The sequence below is a fragment of the Xiphias gladius genome, chromosome 21, assembly GCF_016859285.1.
Source record: "Xiphias gladius isolate SHS-SW01 ecotype Sanya breed wild chromosome 21, ASM1685928v1, whole genome shotgun sequence".
NCBI lineage: Eukaryota > Metazoa > Chordata > Actinopteri > Istiophoriformes > Xiphiidae > Xiphias > Xiphias gladius.
The window spans coordinates 11,530,281-11,553,042 of NC_053420.1; the positions used below are offsets into that span (position 1 = coordinate 11,530,281).

The 22,762-nt window shown below is 41.5% G+C and overlaps 1 protein-coding gene across 3 annotated transcripts; it reads right to left on the bottom strand.

Moving 5' to 3' along the window:
* On the bottom strand, positions 1 to 21,612 carry ipo9 (importin 9). 3 transcript variants are annotated; one of them, XM_040115731.1, is made up of 24 exons: positions 21,336 to 21,612; positions 17,935 to 17,996; positions 17,644 to 17,730; positions 17,306 to 17,507; positions 16,229 to 16,317; positions 15,768 to 15,854; positions 15,266 to 15,385; positions 14,742 to 14,842; positions 13,887 to 13,945; positions 13,586 to 13,737; positions 13,364 to 13,462; positions 12,594 to 12,700; positions 11,685 to 11,824; positions 11,103 to 11,265; positions 9,922 to 10,148; positions 9,537 to 9,685; positions 7,404 to 7,532; positions 6,001 to 6,276; positions 4,327 to 4,493; positions 3,367 to 3,500; positions 3,031 to 3,150; positions 2,290 to 2,403; positions 2,055 to 2,131; positions 1 to 878 (listed from the first exon to the last, which is right to left on the bottom strand). In XM_040115731.1, exons 1-24 carry the CDS (start codon positions 21,493 to 21,495, stop codon positions 768 to 770), a joined length of 3,132 nt encoding a protein of 1,043 aa, XP_039971665.1. In that variant the 5' UTR covers positions 21,496 to 21,612; the 3' UTR covers positions 1 to 767. The 3 variants fall into 3 exon arrangements, with proteins under 3 accessions (XP_039971665.1, XP_039971664.1, XP_039971663.1); XM_040115730.1 differs by having other exon boundaries at positions 2,055 to 2,128; positions 11,607 to 11,824; XM_040115729.1 differs by having other exon boundaries at positions 11,607 to 11,824.
* Between the last annotated feature and the right edge of the window lie 1,150 nt (positions 21,613 to 22,762).

Sequence of the window (22,762 nt, forward strand, 5' to 3'; positions counted from 1 at the left end):
CTCGATCTACAAGTGTTGTCCATTTGGGACTTTTATTTAGAAATTTTTCCATCCCAAATTTCAGTGGGTACAAGGAAATGACAAGGCTGCGAATCACCATGGCAAAAGTGAATTCCCAAATACCCACCATACCCCAGGACATGAGAGCTGGTCTAAGGGCTTTTCATTTCCTTTCAGAAACAGTCAATGTTATCTGTAATATAAGGCCGCCAACGTTTCTCTGCCTCTACAAAGATCAGGATGTTTGGGGTTTTTTTTAAACTTTCCTTCGATCAATGTAAAGTCTCTTAGAAGTGTTTTCCATGTTGCATTTCACTTTGTTTATACAGAGACACAAAAATAACGGGCTGAGTTACAAACAGGACATGGCAAAATAGTCCGTTCATATTTGATGGTTCACCTGTCCGAATGTGAAGCCGCGAAACTCTTGACTCAATCTTCTTATCCAGTCTGAAATTGCTCCAGAAAGGTGAGTCCTCTGACCTTCTGTGCGGTCTCTCACCTCTTCATCCTCCTCACTTTAACATCTGCAAAGTCCTTCATCCCATCACAAGTGTGAAGAAACATGGGAGTCATGGGTAAGTGCATGTGTCTCTCTTCCCACCCCGTCCTCTCCCTCTGCCAGGACCCAACATCCCAACAATTTTTTTATTTTCTTTTGCTGGGTTGTAAATTCATCATGAGAGCTTAAGTGATGGGGAAACAGAAGAGAGTTTCAGGGCATTGTAGATGGAAGAAGATGCGTGGGAGTGGCAGACGGGGGTGGGCTAGAGGCCTATAGACTGCAGGGTTTGTCTCTCGGCACTGTTGAGGTGGCCTGAGAACATGCTGTAACACGGCTGCTGGGCGAACTGTGTCAGGAAGTCCGTCAGATAAGCCTAGGAAAGGAGACATGATACACAGGTCAGGGGTTTTCAAAGTTTGACACTTGGAGGGGGGGGGGCATTGGCTTTTACTTGTGTTATTTATACTGTGCTGATTCAAGACAATCAATCAATATGTATATACACTAAGTAGCCACATTATTAGGTACATCTGTACAATCTAATGCAATCCAATACAAATGCTCTGCCATAAAGTCTACTTTTCTGATGCCTATAATGTTCACTCTTTGTTGATACTCATAGGGGCGTTAATTAAATTATGGTTTTGAGCCCTGAGGTCACAGTTAGTGATGCTGTTGATTTGGACTGCATTTCTAATATTCTGATTCTCAGTAATGTACATATAGCGGAATTTATACATTTTAGACAAAATCAACAAAAACTGACCATTTGAGTAAGTGTCCTTTAGTGTCTGTGTATGACTGTTTGACTAAGAGGAAGACCAGAGTGCAGACGATACTTTGTCACATCTGGTTTTTTAAAATCATGAAGCCACAACATTAAAGGCTCTTGTAACTTCTGTACTTGCAGTGTGTGCCTTGATTTTTCTGGGAATCCATTCCCTCTCCTTTGGACAGTGTTTACTTCATTGTGTTTTTGCTCCTATGATGTTTGAAGTAGCACACAGTTTAGATTTTGTTCACCAAGATATGGAAATCACCATGTCCTGGAAAATAATATTATATGCAAATTACAGTTGTTTCTCAGCAGTTGGAAGGGCAAATTGTGTGCTTCAGTCTTTAAGACTAATCCACCAAGCCTGGCACCATTTCACCCTAAAGCTCCTTTATAATTGGAGCATCTTCTGATCTGATTTGACGTTTCAGGACAGAAAAAAACTCTTAGACTGGTGACGATGGTTGTGTCTTGCAGCAATGACAGGTTCTTCCCGGAAAGCTTATGTGGTGACTTTGAAAAGACCTTTCATGTGCCACAAAAACAACAACAATAATAATTACTGCAAACAGGAAGCAGCATGGTGTTATGACAGAAACATTTACAGCTCCCAAACAGAACATCCCTGCACAACCCTCTAGTAAACCTTGCAGCTGCCTGAACACAGATCCTCCACACAGAGCGTCTCCCGATTTATTAATCCCCCTCGTCATCCCACTAATGGTCAGATTTGAAAAAAAAAGACGTGTGAAATCAAAAGTTAGGAGACTGTACCTGCAGATCAATCTGATATATGGGGTCTTTCAAAGCATCTGGATCGTCCTCCTCATCATCTTCATAATAATCATCATCTGTAAGAAATAAGAAAAAAAAAAAAAGCAACACAGAGGGATATAAGGAAAACTTCCACTGGTAACCTGAAAGAGTATAAGAAACAGGCATATATTTATGAAAGCTGAAATGAAGACAAAATACAGGAATAGCTAATGTACAGTTGAGATGCTCCTACCATATTTGTTGGAGGCGATGAGATCAGAAAGCAGCTGCCCGGCCAGCCCTTCGTCCTCGTCCTCCTCATCCTCCCCCTCTTCCTCCTCCTGCTCCTCCCACATACTGCTGGAATCTGAAACAAACAGCAGCAGCTGTTGACTGAAACGTCTCCTGTCCTTTTCTTCAGGCTGCAGGCATGGGACTGAGCATTTTTTTATATACACAAAGTCATCCTGTAAATATGACAAAATTCATTATTTTCTAGCAAAACTCCGGCTATAAGAAACTTACCCTTCAGTCCTAAATAGTTAGGATGCGTCAAATGAAGCAGCACCTGCACTGATGTTGATGAGGTTTGTTGTGCTAAAAGTTTATTTAAACCAATCCAGAAACATTTGATGCTGTTGACTGTGAGAACTCTGAGTCCCTTGGTGATAAATCATTGAATAATTGAAATTTTGTATCAAAATTGTCACCATTTTACATTTGGTTAAGCCAAATATGGCGACTCAATTGCTAAAAATCAATAAAATCAATCATAGTCTACCACACTGAGCAGTTTACATTTAGCCGGCTGATTATCACGTTTTGGAAAGACAGATAATTTGCAACCTCTAATCACATCACTGTTTACTACAAGAAATAGTCCTGGATGTGTCAGAGCGAATCTGTCCCGCTGCAGAAAGGTTGCGAGTTTGGGTAACTGGAGGAGCATCACCTAAATGAACGTAATAGAAGCGTCTGTACTATTTATACTCACCTTGGCTCCAGTCTGCTGCGTTTGCCCTGCTGGCGTTTGCCTCCACCACTGTCGACAGCTCATTGATGATCAATTTAAAGATCTTCACTAGCAAAGGAATGTTGGTCCACCTCTCTGGATCTGTGGAGGACAAACACACAGTGCATGTGGTAAACCTCCAAATCTCAGTATATGGATGTATTTTGATTGTTGAAACTTCCTTAAAAATATATTTATGAGGTTTTCACTCACACACATTTACACATCTAACTATCTCACCACTCAGAAGCTACATTTTTACAATTTACAACAATGTGGTCAAGTAAAGTAACAGCTGAAGTTCGTTTGGTGCCTTACTTTTGGCAGATTTGGATCGTGTGCGGATGCCGTCTTCAGGGCTGTAGATCTCCTCCCCCTTCACCATAATGTCCTGGAGACGTTTGTCGTCGGTGTTGAGGCCATGCTGCAGCAGCTTACAGAGCGCCACCGTGCTGCAGGGAAAAAAAAAACAAAAAAAACACAAAGATGGCAGGAGTTTGAGAAATGTGGCAAGGGCAGAGAAAAGAAAGATTTTTTTTTTGATAGTCCTTGTATTAACACATCCCCAACTAGGCCATTTCACTTGCCGCCACAAGTACAGCTCTGTTTGAGAACCATACTGGAAGCAGAAAATGTCAATTAATTCTTGTGGGGGAAAAAAATAAACAAAAAGTCTGAGAAACTGGTGTCATTACTACAAAAGAACATAAAGAACATAAAAAGCGGGTGCAACCAGTATTATCCAACTGCAGTGCCACAGTAATGGGAGTTTCACTTCATCTAATGGCAGGAAAAGTAGCAGCAGCATACAGTATATAAAAATGTTGATGTCGCCATCTACAGGCATGGAAAATAACTGCGCACAATGGATGTTATAATTGTATATTTTTTCTCTTTATATAAGTGCTGTTTTAGTGTGTGTGTGTGTGTGTGTGTGTGGTAACATTCTAATGGGTGCAGAAGACAAAAGGGAAACATTTATTAATTAATCACTAAGAATTCAAGGATTCAAGAATTTCATCCGTGCACACGCAAATGCAAAAATGTGTGTGGAGTGGAGTAGGGAGTAGCAAAGTTTAGGTAATGTACAGTATGTGGGTCCCTTAATTGGTTTCCCAGGCAGGATCAGAGTTCATTTACTAATTAAAATAAAATTATTGTAAAAAAAAGAGTAGTTTTTAAAAAGATTTTTGCGAAACATGAAGGTCATTTGACTGACTCTGGGTTAAAATTGTTACATTTGAATAGAGAATTATTAATGCAAATGTTGTGTCTGACCTGACTTTACCCTCGTACTGTCCATAGAAGAGGTGCTGTCTGCTCATCCACTCTGTCATGACAAACTCCAGGGCAGGTTTCCCCGTCGGTCCGGGCAGACTGCACAAGAACTCCAACAGAGGCTCCAGCTGGGAGTGAACCAGGTGGGCAAACACCATGATCAGAGACTGCAGAGAGAGGGGGAGAGGACAAGAGAAAAGGGCAGGGAAGGAGAAAAAGTGAGGTGGTGGAGGTAACTGCACCTATTGGAACAGTAACAGTAAAGCGTTAGCAGCAATAAGTAGCAAAGACAAGACCAGTGGTCTCATTTATCATTCATTTGTGCTTAAACCATGGGTACGCTCATTTCTATGCATAGAATACAATTGATCTAGAGCCACTCCTGACCAGGATCAACAAGCACCAAGTGGTACACAGATATAATCATGCTCAAACTGATTCCTAAATTACACACAAACAGGAACACCACTGTCAACTGTACAATGATGGATACAGTATAAAATATTAATCTTGAAGATATGCATTTTATTTTGGAAAACAAGGTAATCCTTTCTTTCAGAGTAAATGCCATTCATGCCTCTATTTGACCTTTTTTCTCTAGTACTGCATCACTGAGCACATGTGACTTGATATAAAACATCCAGCTGATCTGCTAATGACATTTAATCTGCATTAATAATGAACTGTTATGTTCCAGTACCAGTCATTTTAATTGACAGGTATATTTGTGGTTATGCTTAAACTATTAAAAAGTGCAACAATTAAAATGGAAATTTAAACAAATTTGTAGTCTATGAATTGCATTGAAGTAGTATAGTAATGTGCCCAGTGTCTATTTTGTGTTCTGCAAATCTTGATTTGACCATCACGTAACGTGAATAATCTGTCATTCACCTGTCCACATACTGTCTGTATCTTTATTTATCTTTGGACAAGTCACTTGTGGAAGTGTCAAATAATAAACAGTTTCGCTTTCATTACCTTCGCCAAGAAGGTTATGCAATCACCCGTGTCTGTTTGTTTGGCAGGCAGGATTATGCAAAAACTACTGAACCAATTTGCAACAAACTTGGTGGAGGGATGAGGCATGGGCCTGGTTAGAACCCATTCAATTTTGGGGCAGATCCGGATCATTTATGAGGAATCTGAATTTTTTTCTCTCAAGTCTGGTGTATGTTGTTTGACATTGGCCTCTGTGGAGGTCTACGCTCTGCTGAGCGCATTTTCTAATTTATTACTGTAGTGATATTGGGTTCTCAGCTATGACATGTTATGAGAGAGTTGGACTTTTTTTTTTTTTTTTAAATCCTATAATATTATCTGCGACATTTTTCATCTTATTTGTCTTGTTTGCTACTTTTGTCCACAACAAGAACTCTACACATTAAGGCTACTGGCACTTTCAGCTTTCACAGGGATGTTGTTGACCTTATTTGGTGTAAGCGTATGTGCTGGAGCAGGTGGATGCAGAACAGGTAAGATTTATCACTGTTCCCTACATGAAGCTGTGCATGTTTGATAAATACCAATTTTCTTGTTTGTACAGACCCTTCCAACACTCACATGACAAATAGGGCCCTAGGTTGGTGAACTAACAGCCACCCAGGTAATTTACGACCCAATCGGATCTACATAATCACATGACATGTATTAATTTGCATCTTCCCCTCCTACCTGCATGACACTCAGAGTCTCCGCTTGCTGCATCTTGCTCAGAATCGCTCGGAGGATCTGGTCCAGCTGTTCCCCGAGCTCGGTTCCCGCCCGAGAGATCAGAGTGGACACCAACCTGCCCACGAAGGCAGCCGTGAATTCAGAGGTCCGGGGGTCCAGCAGCTGGTTGACCACCTGCATGACGTACCAGAGGCCGCTGTTCCCCTGCTCGTCCCTCCACTGGGCGATCTGCTCCAGGGCGACGGAGACGTACGCCCGCAGGCACTCACCGCCGTTCTGGAGAGGGGAGGACAATGATGAAAGAGTGGGAGTAAAAGGAGAGCGAGAGGCGTGCAGTATTAAAGGCAGAGGTTACACAGATCATAGCTGTTGGACCTTCCAACAAATATATTTGACCAAGTGTTTTTGAACACAATAAATCACATACTGTAGATTTCATTCAACACAAATGCAATGTTTATTATTTATATTTTCTATCCAAAACAAGTCTTTGTGATGAAAATTAAAGGTCTTCACAGGTCCCAACCCAGAGCCCGAGTTGAAACCAGGTCCTCAGTCTAATCTGGGTCTTGGGTCTGTGTTACAATATGTCCAATACCCCAGTGGACCCAAGTGGACGCGGTTTCAGCTCTGACCACGTGGTACGTTACAATCACTGCGTGAGAGACAACAGTGTTTTGAGATGAGAGGGAGAAGTGTAGAACATTGTCTTTTGTCCATCTATCGGCCAGTTGGCTACAGAGTGTTTTATTGTTGCAGGTGCAGGAGAGGGTAATAGGAATTTAAATTTTTTATATAAATTGGTTCATATAAATGAATTATTTGAGTTTCTATGACTTTATATTTGTTCTTAGGACATCATCATCATCATCAGCAGTAGTAGTATTATTATAATTATTATTAGATTGTTGCTGTTTTACACTACGGCTGCTGGTAAACTTATTGTATATATTGAGTATGTTGCCTGCCACTGTTGCCAGTGTTTGTGCTCTCTCTCTGTTCAGGTTGACCTCATTATGGATCAGTTCTAATTATCTTCTGGTCTGCCTGGGTTGGGTCTGGCTGTGCTTGGGTCCCCTTCGGATTGGATCTCTCTTTTTTGAAAATCATTTTATCTATGGCGGGTTCGGGTAGGTTTTCCACAGGTCTATTTCGGATTGGGTCCAAAATTTCGGACCAGTGAAGACCTCAGATGAGAATAAATATAGTGACAATAGGTTTAATGATTTGTGGTATTGTTACTAAAAATGGCTCATGACAGTGGCTGGACGACATCATCATTCTCCTGCTGTATTCGACATGCTCATGTGCAAATGCAATAGAGTTGAGCTTGAATTTAAAAAACAAAAAAACAAAAACAAAAAAATAAATAAATAAATAAATAAAACTTAGTTGGGGTTTACCTGCATTATTGTGTTGTCGTCAGTACGCAAGGTGCACTGTGCCACCACAGGGAACGCCTGGCACACCAGCATCTCTGATAGAGGGGATTTGGTGTTGCGTACAACTGTGGTCAGGATGTCTATGGACGTCTGTGGTAGAGATAGGGGGGGAAGAAAAGTGGTCAGATTCTGTTGTGAATCTCAGGAAAAACTGATGATTACATTACAATGTAGAACTTATTATGTGGGCTTGGTCCTGTAAAATTTTCAGATATGTCCCATCTTGACAAATTGAGGTTTCAGCTGAACAATGTCGATGTACAGAGTCAGTAATTCACAGGATTAGAAGGAAAGGCAGGGTGACGGTGAGGGGTGAAGAGGAAAGTGGTAACCGGTCAATTCCTGATTTTCTGTGGGGCTGATGGCTCACCTGGCTGCTGACTGAAATTATTTAACCAGATTAATACTAACAATGGAATATATTTGTTGTGTGCATGTATGAGCAAATGCAAAAGAGGCATAAATGATAATTTTATAATAATGCACTGTATTCAACAGTTTGTCAAAAGGTTGAATATTAATACCCAACATTGCTGTTCTATTCATATAAAATAAATTACAGGTTTTATCTACACATCAATTACATTTGTCTTTTACTCTGTGCTCGATGACTGAGGTGACTGCTTACACCCTGCGACTAGTGGCACATGATAATTTTTCATCTCAGCAGCACACACCCTGCCTTGTGTCCAGTCTATTAAACTAGCCACACAATGTGAAATTTGAAATGAATTGATAGCGTGTGCCGGACGGATGACATGCCCATGCGACAGACTGTCTGCCAACTGCTGCAAATTATGTTTTCGCTTTTTTGAAATACACAAAGTGTATCAGTTGATTGTCTGGGTGCATCATAAGAGAAGAATGATGATTATTTGTGAAGAAACTATCAGGGCTGCAACTAAGATTAAGACGGACAAAGGACAAGGGCAACAGGTGGAGAAATAAATCCTTTGTTGTTCATTGTTTGGTAACAATGAACAGCCCCTGCAAATTTAATTGATATCTGGCCATTTGTTTCGAGAGACTTGGTTATGCACCAAAGTGTTGGTCAAAGGGAAAAGTTTTACCTGATAATGGCACAAGACAGAGGGCCAGAGGGGCCTCTCGGGGCCATTATTTGACATACAAATTTCATGGCAATCTTGCCAGTCGTTGTTGAGATATCTTGTTCTGGACCAAAGAGGGAGGACAGAATGAAATAAAACTGATTTTAGGATCATTAGGGCCTGCTGCTAGCGGGGAAACAAATATGGACACATTAAAGGTCCCATTTGTATAAAGTGAGATTTCCATTTCTTTTCTGATTATAACGCAGGTCTAGGTGCTATTTAATACTGTGAAAGTATCAAAACCTTCAATCCACAGAGAAATGAACACAGCCACTGTTCAGAAAATGTGCCTCTAAACAAGCCATTAGGAATTGCATAATTTTGTCACATCACACCTACACAGTCACCCTCCTCAACCCGGCCCCACCATCCAACACTTTTTTTTGGGTTTGTTTTAATTTTATTGCAACACAAAACGGTCATTACGTCACATAGCTGGCAGGCTACAAGACAGAAAAATGTTGAGGGAACGTTGAACAATCGTTGGATGTCAGGAAGCCAATATATCACTGCACAGCCTTCCCAAGGAGAGTAACATGAGAGACCATTGGCTAGAATTTATTTGTTTCTGAAATACTAGAGCATTTTAGTCCGAACTTGACAGTCGGTTCAGCTCATTCCAGCTCTGACTGACCATCACCACTTGCATTTACAGGTGAGTTTTACCAAGCTACAGTAGTAGGCAACAATCAGTTACCTGTGGTTGGCCTGGCCGTGTCAGCCAATCAGAACAGAGGCTCAAAGACCAATACAAAACTCCCTGTTCTTGCTAAAGCTCTAGACAGAAGTGCAAGAGAGGAAATGTAAAACTATATTGAGATGGTTTTTGATACTTAAAACCACAAATCTATCTTCATATGGATATGAAAACCTGAAATAAAAAAAACGGAAAAGTGTAAAATATGGGACCTTTAATGTGCCTCCTACTCCCTCTGACAGGTATTATCGTTTAGAAACCCTCGTGTCTCTTTGTATCACTTACAGCACAGAGTCCAGAGGGGATCTTGTCGGGGGGAGCCTGCATGATGCTGATCAGCGTGGGGATGAGACGCATCTGCATGGGGCCTTGGCAGCCTTCGATCTGTGCCAGTTCCTTGAAGATGTCCTGAGCCAGAGATGCCACCACAGGGTCTGAGGAGAAGAGAGGGAGACAGGGCCTGAGAAAAGATAAGAGACAAATCAAATCTACGTGTCTCTTAACTTAACATGTTTACGTCTTCTCTGAGAAGCACTTTGTGAACTTTAACCATTAAAAGACAAAAGATATAGTAAGAGAGAGAGAAAAAGAAACAGAAAAGTTAACAGCACAGTGTAAGTGCACAATAACAGTCTGACAGAGGATGTGGTTAGAGGAGTTGTGTCAGTACCATTGTTATATTTAAGGAAAATAGCAATGGTGAGGGGGCAGATCTTGTTCTCGGCGCTGGTGGTGAAGGCAGGGTCGACGGTGCAGACGATGCACAGTGTCTCCATGACGAGGGTAAGCACCTCTGAGCTGAACTGAGCGGCCAGTTGGACCAGTCCCTCCAGGATGCTGGGGAGGAAGGGCTGAAGAACATGGGTGCTCTCTGACAGCTTCAGCTGATCACAGTACCTGCAGCATTGACATGACATGGATAGTAGGCGTCGACAAACATCCAATATCTGCTTATTTTTATATGTTGATGATTTTTTAGTGAGCTTTTCAAGGTAGCTTTTTAAAGAAAAATGTTTTTCTGTAAAAAGTGGTTTAATATTTATAGGACATCCTGTTCATTTAGGATCAGCAGCACGTCATTCACAATTTAGTAACATACAAAACATATTGACACAAATTGACAGCTTTTTCCATTAGGTACAACTAAGGTTAGTCAACAAAAATGTCAACTGCCACATATTTACACTTCCTATTTAACTTTTGTATGAGGAAAACAAAAACATTAATATTTAGTCGTCAAAATTGTGTATTATTGTTCAGCCTTAAATGCAGTCATGATCAGCCTGTCCAACATGCCCGCTGACTTGTTTGCAAAGTGCGTCCCCGAGCAGTGGCTGTCTACAACAGCCCTGTCAAACTTTGGATTTATCCAGATGTTGAAGCAGTGTGCATGGAGCTGTAGTAAGAGATATTTGCTATACAAACATGGAGAAACATCTGCCAGCGACAGACAAATTCAACAGTTGCCAGCTAAAAATGACAGGCCTGATTTTGTCTACCTGTCTGAAATCAAGGACCCACTGTTTCAACAGTTAACAGGATTTTCAAAAGGTAAATCCACCACTGCTCTCATTGCCAACCGCAGGGCCTAGTGAACAGTCAATTTGTTGGTTCATGGCAGACTCTGCCCAATTTTGTGGTTACTCTGCCAGTGTGCTAAAGAACTATTATAAATTTTACTTTTGTGTGTTTTAATGCTTTGAGCATGTTTCTAGATATTGTCACAGACAACCTGTTCAGTGGTCTGGCTTTGAGATAAAGCTGTTCACGCTTGCTGTGTTAAATCACAAAAATAACACAACAAGCCAGTTAAAAAGAGTTTTAAAAAAAAAAAAAAAACAGCATGCTCACCCCCAGATGGCCCTGACCGCGGAGATGCGGACGGAGGGTGGCTGGCTGTCGTGAAGCCCGCTTACGGTGGCCTGGAGGAACTGCTGGATGAGCTCAGGAGACATGGCTGCTGTGAAGCGACTGGCCGCCCACAGAGCCCGGCCGAGGAGGAAAGGAGACGCCGCTGGTCAAGACAAAAAACAAAAACAAGGGACAGCAGTGAAGACCAAGACAAGAGAAGACAAACGAGAGAAAAGGTGAGGTGTGTAATTTTCACAAGAATTTTGTCATTTTATTTGCAATTTTACATTTTTTTTGTAGCAATGTGAGGAATTGACACTTACATGACAAAAAACTTCCGAGTAATTAGCTAATATTATAATATTGTAGAAATACTATATATATGTACTCAAGTACATAGTAAAGTGTTTGATATAAAAAAACCAAACACCTATGTTTAGTGAATCAAAAAAATGATCATAGTTTGATACAGTCTGATGACCATAAACTTCACAAAGTTAGTACCTTTGGTAGATTTTAGAGGTCTTGGGGTTTGGTTGTGGATCACTTCAATGAATCTCCAAAGGTCAGTTTGAGACTCACCTGCCAGGTTGAGATCAGCGAGGATAACACTAGCCAGGAAACCATGCATGTCAAACTGGATACGACCGTTCTTCACGTTCTCTGTGATGATGGTTTTCACTGAACCGAGAGCCAACATACAAGCCTCATGGATCTTCCACCTAGTTAAAAAAAAAAAAAAATAATAATTACATTTCTGACTTTAAAAGCAACAGGTCTGTACAGGTGAGATCAAACATTATAAAATGTAGGATGGCAGTTATTTACATCAGTTATTTACCAAGTATACAAGTTTTTTTTTTTGGGCCCAATCCTAGTCCTTTCACATTTGGTAGCTGCCCATACCAAGTCTGAGCCGGAGCTTAAATTTGTGTTACTTAAATGTTGTTTAAATAACCTCTATCTGACACAATGAAATAACACAGCTGCAGACTATTCAATCTCACATACCTTATTTTTTTACGAGCTTCCTGATCAAAAAACATGATTAAATTATTATTATTATTATTAAATTATTGAAAATGAAATGAATGAAAGTTTAACTGGGTGATTGCCACCCCTCGTGGTCTTACAGTGGTGCTACAGAGCGGAGGTTCTTCACTCACAAACTATCTTTGACAAGTACTTACAGCGGCATACAGAAAGCACCAAAATCCGACAACAGGCTTAATTTAAGCCTGTCATCACGTTACTCACAGAAGTAACATTAATTAATGACAGATGATATGATGAACCACCAGCGACGTTCGTCATTTTATGACATCTCCACATGTCATGCTTGGCAGCCAGAGGCCCCCCACTTACCCACTGTCGTCAATTACAGCAGGAATGTGGCTCAGACTCGACAAAGCTTTAAGATCAGACATGGGGATGTGGTCAGATAAGAGTCAGAGAGTAAGACAGAAGTGTTAGTGCAGAGTCTCTCCTCACCAGTGCTCATTGCCACTGTTTTTGGCCTGCTCTGCCTCCTGGAGGTGTCTGGTCGCTGCCGCTGCCAGTGCCGCTGCGCTCTCATTCTGAAACTCTGCAGCAACCGCCTGCAAGCAGAGGTCAAAGATCGCCGTCATCATACACACTCTCAGGATGGACCGGAGGCCGCAAACCGAGCGTGGGAGCAAAGAGTTGATATGAAATCACCGCAAACTTAGGAAAGCTGGACACTTCTGACCCCGGTTTTACATGTGACTGCATTGCTGAGCCCTCCCATGCTTTAACACGTTGTAGAAACCCACACTGTTCATAGTAAACAACTGTTTCCAGTTCTTTCGGAGAACTAGGGCAAGTGTTAGTGGAGGCTTTTTGTGTATCGTTCTCCTTTTTGTTCTACACATACAGACCGCGTGCTTCTCCAGGACTATCTGTAGAAACAGTCGCCTAGCACTAGCAGACATGAATGTCCTCCCAACCTCTGCAGTCCTGACTTAGAAAAAGAGATTTTAATTTTGCCCAGTTCTTTGAAAATGGTCAACCGAACCAGACGGGTCACATGTAAAAACTGTGATCTGAACTCACTCAGCTCAAATAGATCATGAACAGATCTATTTAGGGCCAGATTTCACTAAAAACTATTAAAGAGCAAGCTATGCTGAGGGAGTGATTTTAATTTGGGCTTTAAATAGTCACATTTTGTCCATCAGATAATCATGCAGCATTGTTGTGAGTTTACAGTGACAGTTGTAGGTTTTTTTAAAGCATCTCACCAGCAAAAGGTCCTGAGAAGAGATCCTGACAGAGTAGGAAAAAGTGTCATCATCCTCATCCTCTACAAACTGCTGGGGGTTAGCCGTCCACACTTTGATCTGAAGAAACAACAGCACAAACAATCAGGCCTGACAGCAGTGATTTAACGTACATATATATGCTGTATTTTTTCCCAGTTCCTGACAGCAATTTCAACCTCATGTGTGGCAGTTATCTCTCACCTGGTCCTCAGTGATCTGCATGTACAGGATGATGTAGTAGATGAGTTCAGGCAGGGCTTTCTTCACTGTGCTCTTGAACTTGTTGTTCTCCAGCAGCGTGTGCACAAACTCAAAGATGCTGAACACAAGATTCTCAAAACCCAGAACCTCACCTGTAAAAAATAAGCAGTCAACACCAGGGGATAGCTGAGAAAAGTGTTCCTAAAATAAATTCGGTGCCCAATCGCTTCTTTCAAACTTGCTAGCCCTTGCTACATGCAGCAGTGAGACCAGATGTTAAGGGGGTGGGATTTCTGCTCACCATCTGAGTCTATCGGGTCATCCACCTCCTCTGTGTAGTTGACTTCTGTTCTTACATAAGTGAACATCAGGTTAAGGAATACTCAATTAAACAAGAAGCACTTGGATTGCCTTGTGTCGCGCCATAATCACAGCATTAGTAGTTTCCCCATCAAGAATGCTAACAGATTTAATGACAGATGTTAACACAGCAACGCACACCAAAGTCTGATCAGATCATCTACTCTATATGGGCTGCCTGTGCTCTAAGTATGAAGTTTCTATTATTTATTGTTCTTCGGTGTCGTGTTCACAAGAAGAATCGGCTTCCTCATAAAGCCAATTAGGTCATTCATTCGCAAAGACTTTCACACCAACATCAAGTCCTTGCTTTATCGTGTTCTCATGAACGCATCTACAGAGTCACAGAGGCCAGCATGACAACATAATGTCCCGCCACCACGACCTAAGAATCCTTGTAAGTCTCTGAGGCTTTCTGTTTCCCTGTTTTGGCTGTCATCACGCAGCTTCTCTGCATAAAATAAAACACTTTCCACAGCCCATTGCAACACTTTCTCTAAACACGTGAAAGTGTTTCAGTTTTGCTGAGTAAGCAGGTGACTTCAATGTAACAGAATGCTGCAGTGAGGTGGATTAGAGGTTTAGAGAGGCAGCTCTGTAACCACAAGACCATGAGCTCAAACCATGATAAGTGTCCATCAGATGTTTGGGAAAAGCAGAATAGGAAGTCAAACCTCCAGTTAAGTTGTGTTCTTTCACACCAAAATGGAATCAACAATGCTTTTAGCACACATGAACAGCAATGGTCATAGCAGCAATGAACTAGCTAACACACAGTTGTCTTTATAAAGGATATAAAGCTGCACTTTCAGTCAGTGTGTTCCACACGATGGGTAATATCTGCTGCATGGAGGACACCATGGGTTTGGGGAAGTTCTTTACCAACGCTGTCACTGCCTGGGAGACGAAAAAGCAGAAAAAAAATCCAAATTTAAAATCTTATTGTAGCTACAAGATATTTTCCTTTTTTAATAACAATTACACTTCCCAGGTCCTTATTTCTTGAAAGAATATGTCTACTACCACCAGCTGTACACTGTAACAAACATCTACCATGTGCCATAATCACACTACAGCTCACAGACATATGTTAAATGACTGCCGACTTTACAGCGTCATATTTTGTGCATTTATATTTGAACAAAGATTTACTTTTCAGCCCTCTTTTCTAGACCATGTCCAATTCTGGGAAAAAAAAATCTTCAGTAAATGATAAAACTGATTTTCAGACTCATTTACAGCGAAATGTACTACTGTATCTATTGAGGATATATATATATATATTAACTTCACGACCCTTTGGTCTATACAGTCTCTCACCTTTAGGACTTCCATCTTAAGACCGCTGTCAGACGAGGGTCCATCAGGCATCTGCAGAGCCTGCACAAACGCTTCTGTAAACTGCTGCACCACAGGGAAAATCAACGCTTTGGCTGCACCCTAAACCCGCGCACACGCACACACAGACAGGGAGGTACAGTTACTATTAAAACACAGTATTGACAAGTTACTCATCCATGTATTTTTTCCTTTCTGTAAAAATGTAAATGTGATTCTGGAGTTAGTGCAACATGAGGATAATTTCACAAACACTGATTTAAATAAATCCCCAGCGTACTATCTGTTATGACTTTTGAGAAGTTATCTCTTTTAAACTTACTTATCAGCTGCAACTCAACCAGATGAACCATTTCCCACGTTACAAGAAGTTCAATCAATAGTAAAAATGTTCCATTATATAATTAATTCAGACTAAATCTATTATGCAGTTATTCATAATGTTTCTAAAGAAAATGATCACGTCTTGCTGAGACTATCTCACCTTTTCAAGCTCTTCAATAGCACAGATGAGGTTGGCACAAGTGGTGAATATCTCTACTGCTCTGGAGCGGGTACGAATACTGTAAATCTGCGACAGTAAAGAGAACATTAAAATTAACACAAACTTCGTCTTCACCCAGACAAAGAATAAACTGCAATTACCTAAATGTTACAATTGGTTACTACAGGATATGCAGCCATATTCTGAATGCACTTCCGGGGTTTTTACATCAGGAGCAAAATGTTAGGTTTTATAATAGCCTTCGGTCAAAGTGAGAGCTCCAACTCAGATATTCACATGCCTTGTCTGGGACCCGTGCATGAAGTGCTTAACTTAATGTTACAGTCCAGTTTCCGCTCTCTGATGCTTATCATCATGTTTTCTTTTAAGATTGCACATGTCATGCCACAACATATCGTTACACCTTTAGTGACCAGAAAAGGTAAGAGCTGTAGGTGTACCTCGGCCATGGTGAAGATCTTGTACATTTCAGGTAGGATGACTGGAGCCACCAGTGGCATCTGTGTATCTGTCACCTCCCGAGTAAACTCTGGAAATGTTAGAGAAACAGTTACATGCGTATTGTATAAAAAGAAAGATACTAAAAAAAAAATTTTTTTTCCCCCTAAAATTATTCTTCCTTAAAGGGGGGATTTTTACATCAAGTTTTTTTTTTATCTTTGAAGACACAGAGAGGTAAATGAGAGAAATAGGACTTGTTTACACCAACAAGCAAATTGATGACAGACAAAATGACAATATGGCTCCCAATCTACAATTAAAGCCTGGAGTGACACATCTATTTGTCAAACACGATGTTAAACAATAGGGATGCACTGATCCCACTTTTTCTCTCTGGATTCCCACACTCAGGTTATTAGTTATTATTGATGACTGATCCCATACCATTGGCTTCTTTTTACTTTTCAATTTCAAATCCCTGTGTGAATCACCGCTTACAGTCAAATGACCTGTAAGCTAAGATACACCAGCATTGCTTTTGGGCTGTGCTAATTTTAATTATTTTGGACCAGGAAAAAACAAAAATGTGTTGTTACAATTTTATAACAAAATATCAGCATCAGATAACATCAGATCTGGCCTATCACATCAGTGCATGACTAATGAATACAGGACATTGCAATTAACTCATATTAGTCTCAGCTGGAGTCTGAGTGTGGATCTGTGCTGATATAAATGTGTGGATGCTTACACGTAAACATATGTTAGAGCTCTGAAAACCAGCTGTCTCGTGTGTAAGGGTTAAAATTAAGTAGAAAATTGATGCAATTGGGATGTGTGTTATAACATTGAAATCTCCTCTTTTGGCATTGACGATTTTGCTGAAACAACGTATAATCTTTAATATCGACACAGCCGCTGCCCTCAGGGTAGGACGAGAAAAATAAATAAATAAATAAATCACCTGATGTTGTAATGAAGGCTCTAGTATAACTGCTGCATTCAAAAAATGTCTTATTCTGAAAGTACAGGCCAAGAGTACCTGTGTGTTTGTTTAGAAGTATCTTATTACACACCTGTGAGGACCCTCATGGCCCCGTGCACAGCATTGACATCTCCGCTGACCAGCATCTCCATCAGCAGTGTGAAGAGCTGTGGCCAAGCTTCAGGCCAGTCCCAGTGGGCGATGGCCGACACGGCATACGCAACACTGGAGCGGACTTTGCTGATCGACTCTCGCAGACCACCTGGCAGCAGCTCCCTGATGGCAGCTTTAGCCTGGAGCAGGACAGCAGGAGTTTGACAAAATGTGGCTCAAAAACGCCTTCAGAGGTCACGTTGAAATTTTGTGCAAGAGGACATTTGAAATATAGAACAGGCAAAACAATTGTATCTAAGTTGAAGAATAGTTTACATGATCTGTGGTTTCAGGAGGCCTGAATTTCTCCGACTGGGAACACCAGTGAGTCTCCACATACTGTTTCAGGATCACTGATGCTAACTGCAAACACACACAATGAGAGAGCCATATTTGAAAAGTAACACAAAACTGATACAGGCTATAACAGTCAAAGTTATAATTATGTAATTAACATAACATCCTAATTGGCAAGGAAAAAAAAAAAAACAAGACATTTTACATGTGTGTTTGTATTTTCTGTCCCAAGACTTGTCTGCAAAGTCTGCTTAGTTTTTTTCTGCTCACCTGACGGATGGCGAGCGCTCCCTGAGGATCAACTGTGAGCTCTGCCAGGTGGACGCCAAACTCTAGGACATGAACATATCAGCAAGGAGGACAAAAAATAAATGAATTCATGAAACAAAAATCAAACAGCTTAGAACATACAGTATCAAATAACAGCAGGCTCAAAGCAAGGCCTACTGCAATAAGATGTAGAAAGAAATCAGATCAAGTAAAGAAATGAAGGTAGGAATTTAGGCCAAAAAAAAAATAAAAAAAAAAATCAACAGCCAAAAAACCCCCAAATTTTTCCATTTATCATCATGTAAGACCAAGAAACGCAGCAAATTCTCACATTTGAGAAGGTGGAACCATCAAATTTTTGGCATTTTTGCTAGTTTTAGCTGTTTAGAAAATTTGTTTTCACCTTGATATTAAAGAATTTTATTCCTGATAAAATATGAAAGTGTATGTGTGCGCTACATTCATTTTTTCAAGGAATTCAACTGGGACATCCCTGTTTATTGGAACAGAGTTACTGACATGATAACAGCAGGCACTGTGTGGTGTCAAGATAAAAGCAACACATACAGGCCAAAACCACAACCAACACCAAACTGAAAGAATCCATTCAAAGATGTGGGTCAAAAAACAAACATGCAACATTGCAAAACGTGTCAAATGTCCACGTGTTATCATGAGCCTGGGTACCACAGTGTCAGGATTTGCTTATTGAGGTTATCAATGGTGTAAAAATCCATTAACTATACTGCTAACAACATCCTGGTTTGAACCTGGCCTGGCAGGCATGCAGAGAGTGAGAGATAAACACAGGATCAGCATCAACCTCAGCTCTGAACCAGCTCAGTCCCTCTCACTGGGTTTTACTAAGGGTGACATCAGGCGCCAGAAGACAATGTTAGTGCTGACAATCCTGCAGAGCGGCTGCCTTAGAGAGGGGCCAGCGGAAAGGGTCAGCCTCGCTGCGACGCTGCAGTACAGGCGACAGTGTGCACAATTAGCCTTTCACCATGGGCATGAGGATCGCTGGACAGACAATGGGAAGTCTAGCGGAGTATAAGCTACAGCCACTAGGTACTGTATCCATCTGTCCTGTTTCAGTCCTTTATCCAAGTAAAAGGTAGTGGGGTCTGTTATGGGCTTCATTTCCCCCCATAAACCAACAAATTGTATACATGGGGGCCGATTCTGTCAATGCAAAATAAAAACAGAATAGAAAAACAGGACGTTCAACCGTTTATTTGCCTAACAGAGGACAGAGTGCTTAACTGGTTTCATTTCTCAATAAAAGGGTGTGCTAAGAAATCACATAATTTAAGACTCAAGACATTTTCAGGGCTTTCAGACATCTTCAAAACTCTTTCAGTTTTTTTAAAATAATTATTTTATTATTATTAAGTTGTAGCCATGAATGCAATGTAGCCAAAAGTATGTGGACATCTCCATCCACATACTTTTATGTACTTTTGGGCTGGTTTTCATGGTTTGGTCCGAGTCCCTTCATTTTCCATTACAGGAATCAATGCAACGACACACACTGATACTTTAGACAAAAAGTGTGCTTCCAACTTTGGATCAGGAGTTTGGGGAAGACCCTTTCCTGGTTCAACACAATGATGCTCCTGTGCACCAAGCCAGGCCCATGAAGACACCTTTATAACAATTTAACTGTTTTTAAATGATCATAAACCTGAGAGACAAGGTGCCTCTATGCTTGTAGCCCTTTACATGTGAGTCTTAAAACATTATAATTTCTAATGATGGATGTATACAGACTCAAACATTAATTTTAACTCAATCAGCACAACTTGGAGGACTGGAGGGACAAGAAAGAGGTCTTTCTGGGTAGTTAATTACAGCAGTAATGTACATTGACAGATAATAGCACTGGAATACAATTTAAGAATGGTTTATGTTCACTATGCCATGGTTTGTATGAATGGACTTATGATTAACAATGTCTCAGAATCTCTCAGGGGTCTTTTGTTTTGCCCTCCAGTAACAAGAAAGAAAAAACTGATCGTAAAAAAAAAATGGGACTGTAGAAGTGCTCTTTGGCTTTCCCTCTCTTATTTGTATCCTATCGGCACTGATGATTCGGGCTGTGACTAATGTTTATTTTAACGATAAATTAATTTGTGGATCATTTTCTCAATTAAATATTTGGTCTATATAATGTCCGACATTTGTGAAAAATGCTTGTGCCACTTTCTCAGAGTCCAAGGTTACATCTTCGGATGGCTTGTTATGTCTGAGCAACAATCCAAAAGCCAAAAGATATCCAATCAACAATCATATATGTCAGAGAAAAACAACAAAGTCTCACATTTGAGAAGCTGAAACCAGAGAATGTTTGCCAATGTGGCTTTAAAAAAAAGGCGAGGATGAGTCGATTGTCTAAGGAGCTGCCCACTAATTTTCTGTAGCTTGACCTTTCCGATTAATCGAGTAACTGTTGCAGCTCTAGCGACGACGGAGGAAGGCTGGCAGCCTGCTGGGCGGGATCCTTGGGAGAAACCCCTGGGAGACATCCTCGCGGGAAAGTCTGTCACCGGGCATTCCACGGTTGCCATGGCGACCGGGGGATTAAATGAGTGAGAATCAGTTGGGGTGCAACGTCACTTTGGGAAGAGGTGGCAGTCCTTTACCACCTCATTTACTGTCGCTGTAAATGATGTACTGTGGGTTAAACAACGGTTTTTCTTTAACGGTTTGGGAGGCTGACTGTTGTGGACAGCGAGGGATCTGTTGCTGTCGTTCCGCCGTTTCTCCAGTGACGTTATTCGATTCCGAGGCGCTCGAGACTAGAAGGGTGCGTGTGTTGCTATAGTTTCAGATATTATAACCGTACTTTCCCCCGCACATAAACGGGTGAGAAATCCCAACTCAAAGTTAAACTGGCCTTCTCACTGAGGCAGAGGAATAAAGCGGCGTCCACCAGGATGCTGGGCTGTTCAGGCCGGGGTCCACACTGTCCCCATGTGCTTTAAACATGACTTACTGGCTAGCTGATGATTACGCTTGTCAAGACCCTGACACGGTTTGGACTTGTCCGAGCACGTCGGTAGAAGCAACGCAGGGAGAGCACCCTCAAAGCCTCGGTAAGGACAGCACGTTTCCATGAGTTTTCAGGCTAACTTAGTCATCACTAACTTGTGAGAATACGGCCTAACGTTAGCTACTGGGAGCAGAGACAGTTCCCCGGCTAACGTTAACGTACTGACTGTTAGCCATTCCTCAGCCTGGCCAATACGGTCAAAATTAGCGCCGGTAAAAGCTGAGGGCAGCCGTCCGCTTGGCGCTTGTGTCCGCAGAGGCCCACGCCTTCAACGAGTGAGAACACGGGGTAGCTAGCCGCCGTTACCCCCCCTCAAATTAGCGTTTAGAAACTGGCTACCACTCACCCTCTGTCACTTCCAGCACTTTGATCTGCTCCTCCGCGGCGGCGCGCACTTCTTGAACCGGGGACAGGATGGCCGTCAGCGTCTCGATCAGAGCTTCTTTTAGTCCCTGCTGGACCGGGCCGGCCGCCGAACCGGACCGAGCGTTACCCGCCGCACTCATGCCTGCCGTGTTTTCACCCGCAGCCTGCTACAGAGTTAGTCCTCCACCACCACTACCCGGGGAGGAGCAGAGCGCAGAGGGGAAGCGCGCCAATGCATGGAAACGTGGAGGCGGGGTTTTGCGGGAGGAAGCACATTTTGTCGTCCGGTTCGGCCCATGGGGTTTTTTTTTTGGTTTTTTTGGTTTGTCTTTGTCTGTTTGGCTCCCTCTTGTGGAGCGGGGGAAAATGTTGTCTTTCACCGTAGTGTGACACCTTATCGCTCACTAATTGAGTTTTATGAAGTTTTGGAAATTACACAACTTCAAATTGACTTTTGAAAATTTCAACGAGACCACATAAATTCCGGTAGATGGTTTTTAAAGTAAAACATTTCGGTGCTATGAATGCAGTGTTGTTTTAATTTCAACATCAAGAATTCAGTAGTGACTAGATTTAAAATTGGGTATTCACTTGCCTATAAAATTTAAATCTTTATGGCCAAGATTTGCTTCCATAACAAAGTTATAAATAAAATACCAAGAAAGTGGATGATATTGCTACTGAGGATATTATACATTCAGTGACTTGTGGCTAAAAACTATGAAAGCTGTAAAGAGACCCACTGTTTTGAGTGAAAGGCTGGCAAAGCATTGTTTTGTCATCATATAAAAGGGCGTTGAATAAATATATAGTATAGACAGTCAGTTGCATTATTCTAGCAGGAAAGCCAATAAAGTAAAAAAAAAAAATCTGCTACTGCACTGCTCTCTATGGATTAAAACTTGCAGGCATGGTGCAGTTTTTACTACACCACCTACACCTTGCCTTTGACAGGCATGTAAAACACCTGATTTGACATAGCTGATTAGGCTTTAGCAGTCCTGTCCACACACTTTTGTCTACTTATGTGCTGTTTTTCATGGTTTGGTCTGAGCCACTTGAGTTCCCATTAAAAGAAATCTTAATGCAACCACACACGTGATATTTTAGGTAAAAAGTGTGCTTCTGACTTTCTGGCAACAGGTAGGGGGGGGAGACCCTTTCCTGGTTTAACACGATGAGTCTTAACCTCAGCCCCGTCCAACACCTTTGGCATGATCTGGAAAACAGTCTGCGAGCAAGGCCTTATCATCCAACATGAATGTCCAACCTGACTGATGCTTTTGTGTCCAAATGGGAGGAAAGTCCCGCAGCCCCCAAAATCTTGTGAAAAGCCCTCCAAGGACAGTGGAGGCTGTTATAGCAGCATATTTATTCCCATGTTTTGGGAATGAGATGTTCAACAAT